This window comes from Nannospalax galili, unplaced genomic scaffold (genome assembly GCF_000622305.1).
Source record: "Nannospalax galili isolate Female #2095 unplaced genomic scaffold, S.galili_v1.0 scaffold2924, whole genome shotgun sequence".
Taxonomy (NCBI): Eukaryota; Metazoa; Chordata; class Mammalia; order Rodentia; family Spalacidae; genus Nannospalax; species Nannospalax galili.
The window spans coordinates 28416-30491 of NW_008351087.1; the positions used below are offsets into that span (position 1 = coordinate 28416).

The 2076-nt window shown below is 41.9% G+C and overlaps 1 protein-coding gene across 1 annotated transcript in view; it reads left to right on the top strand.

The window, feature by feature from the left end:
• Window positions 1-2054, top strand: part of LOC103746027 (ATP-binding cassette sub-family G member 3-like) — a 25117-nt gene extending 23063 nt beyond the window's left edge. The window contains exon 8 of the mRNA XM_029553550.1: window positions 1369-2054. Within this exon, the coding sequence (XP_029409410.1) occupies window positions 1369-1632 (264 nt within the window). The 3' untranslated portion in view covers window positions 1633-2054. The remainder of the gene's footprint in view (window positions 1-1368) is intronic.
• Window positions 2055-2076: the final 22 nt, after the last annotated feature.

Sequence of the window (2076 nt, forward strand, 5' to 3'; positions counted from 1 at the left end):
ACTATGTAATGTAAGTTTCAGTTCAGTGTCCTGATGGGCTTCCTCACTGTGCTGTGAAAAGAAATACCCTGGACTTACATGTGGAACTAGTCCTTTCAAGGTCAACAATCAAGTCTGAGTCCAAGTTTTCCACCTTGTACAGGAGTCATTGTGTGCTACCACATGCTGGTTTGTAGCTTCTACTCCAGAGTGTAGATAATGTGCAGAAACGTTTCTTTGGAGCCATTTGAAAAATGATGCTTTGATTATAGATTAGAGTTATTTCAGAATGGTTGAGTTTTGAAACGGGTTATTTTGATAGTTTAGAAATGGCATATCATTTCTAAATGTATGGACTGTATGGTCCCTGTGAGCCCAACCCATAGACGGTAGAAACTGATAAAGGAATGAGCTTTACCTAAAAGAATCTGGCCCTTCCCTCTGTCTCACAGTTGTCTTCAAGAAATCAAAGGCTCCAGGGTATGTGTAGGGGAGGTGCAGGTGTAAAATACCCTGTCAGAGGCTATATCTTCCAATTTAAAAAAAAAAATTTCAATATCTTCAGAAGAAAACCTCATTTTTGAATAATGTCATTAAGACACAAGTATAAATTTTAATAAAATTAGTATATCCTATTTTTAAAGTTATGATGACAGTTTCCCTTCCTGTGATTGTCAGTGGTTTGATATTGATGTATAAAACAATGAGAGAGGACTATGCTGGCATGTTACATCTCTCAAGAGTATCAAATTAACACAGATTTCTGTTTAACTACTGAATAGGAAAAACCTCTGTGGAGAGAGACTTTATACTGTCTACTCTCTTGGTTTGGTCTGAGTGTGGCAGCTCTGTAATACAAAAGCCTTGCCAGTGCCTGGGCAGGAGGACGTGGGTGGGAAAAGTGAGACCGGAGAAGGAGGGGCCTCCACAAGCTTCATAGTCCCCTCAGGCTTGTAATCACAAGAGGAGGGAGAAATCTGCTCTTTCAGCCCAGAGAGGCCACAACTGGTTTTAGAACTACTAAACCCCAAGAGAGGCACAAGAACGGTGGCAGGCAGTAACTGTGGCTGTGCCCAGAAATGTTAGTGCCAGCTGCTTCTCTAACCTGTGACAGGGCTGCTCCATCCTGCTCTGCTTCGGCTGCTACCCAAGGTTCGCTGCTACCAGGGTTCCTAGTGACTTCCGGTAGCTGAGTATCTGCAGAGCTCATTGTAGTCTTGGTGCATGAGCGAACAGGAAGTGACTCTGGCTGGAAACCCTTGTTGTCCTCCTTGTAAGCATTTAGTGACTGCTACCTATTATACATGAAGGGATCGTTTCTAATGATTTGTTTAAACTCCAAGCTTCTTTAGGAAAGGCGTAGTAAGTAAAATGAAAATCTTTTGACATTCCAGGAATATGGTTTCATTTGTGTGTGTGTTGAATTACAGATGCACTGGTGAAGAATTCTTGACAATCCAGGACATCGATCTTTCGTCATGGGGCTTCTGGAAGAATCATGTGGCCCTGGCTATTATAATGATTATCTTCCTCACAGTTACCTATGTGCAATTATTACTTCTGAAGAAAAAAAAAAACATTTTTAAATTCCTATTTAATTTTCTACAAATTACCCTCACATTAAAAAGGAACTCTTTTTGTGCTGTAACCTAGTTTAAAACTCCAGGGCTGTGGAGGTCTTAGAGGCTAGGAGAGAATTTATTACAGTTATTTAGCTAAAGTGACTTTGCAGCAAACTGACTTCTCAATGTTTATGTTCCTAAGACAAATGCTACACCCAGCCCTACCCATAGAAGCTTCCATTCACAAAGAACTGTGGTAAATTCAGAGACTCATGACTGCTCAGGGAACTGAGAATTGACCCTTGAGTGCTCAGCCACAAATAAGACACATATATAAAGCTGGAAACATCACAGAAGAGGGGACAGAAAGGATTTGTAAGAGTCTGAATGTAAGGAGAAGGGCTGCAAAATGCTATGCTCTGGGCATGACCCAGCCATTGCAGTCACGGTCTGCAGCAACTGCAGCTGCCTGCACTGGGCTGTCATCAGTCACTTGGGTCAGAGACGGACTCTTGGAACCATACCCCATCCTGCT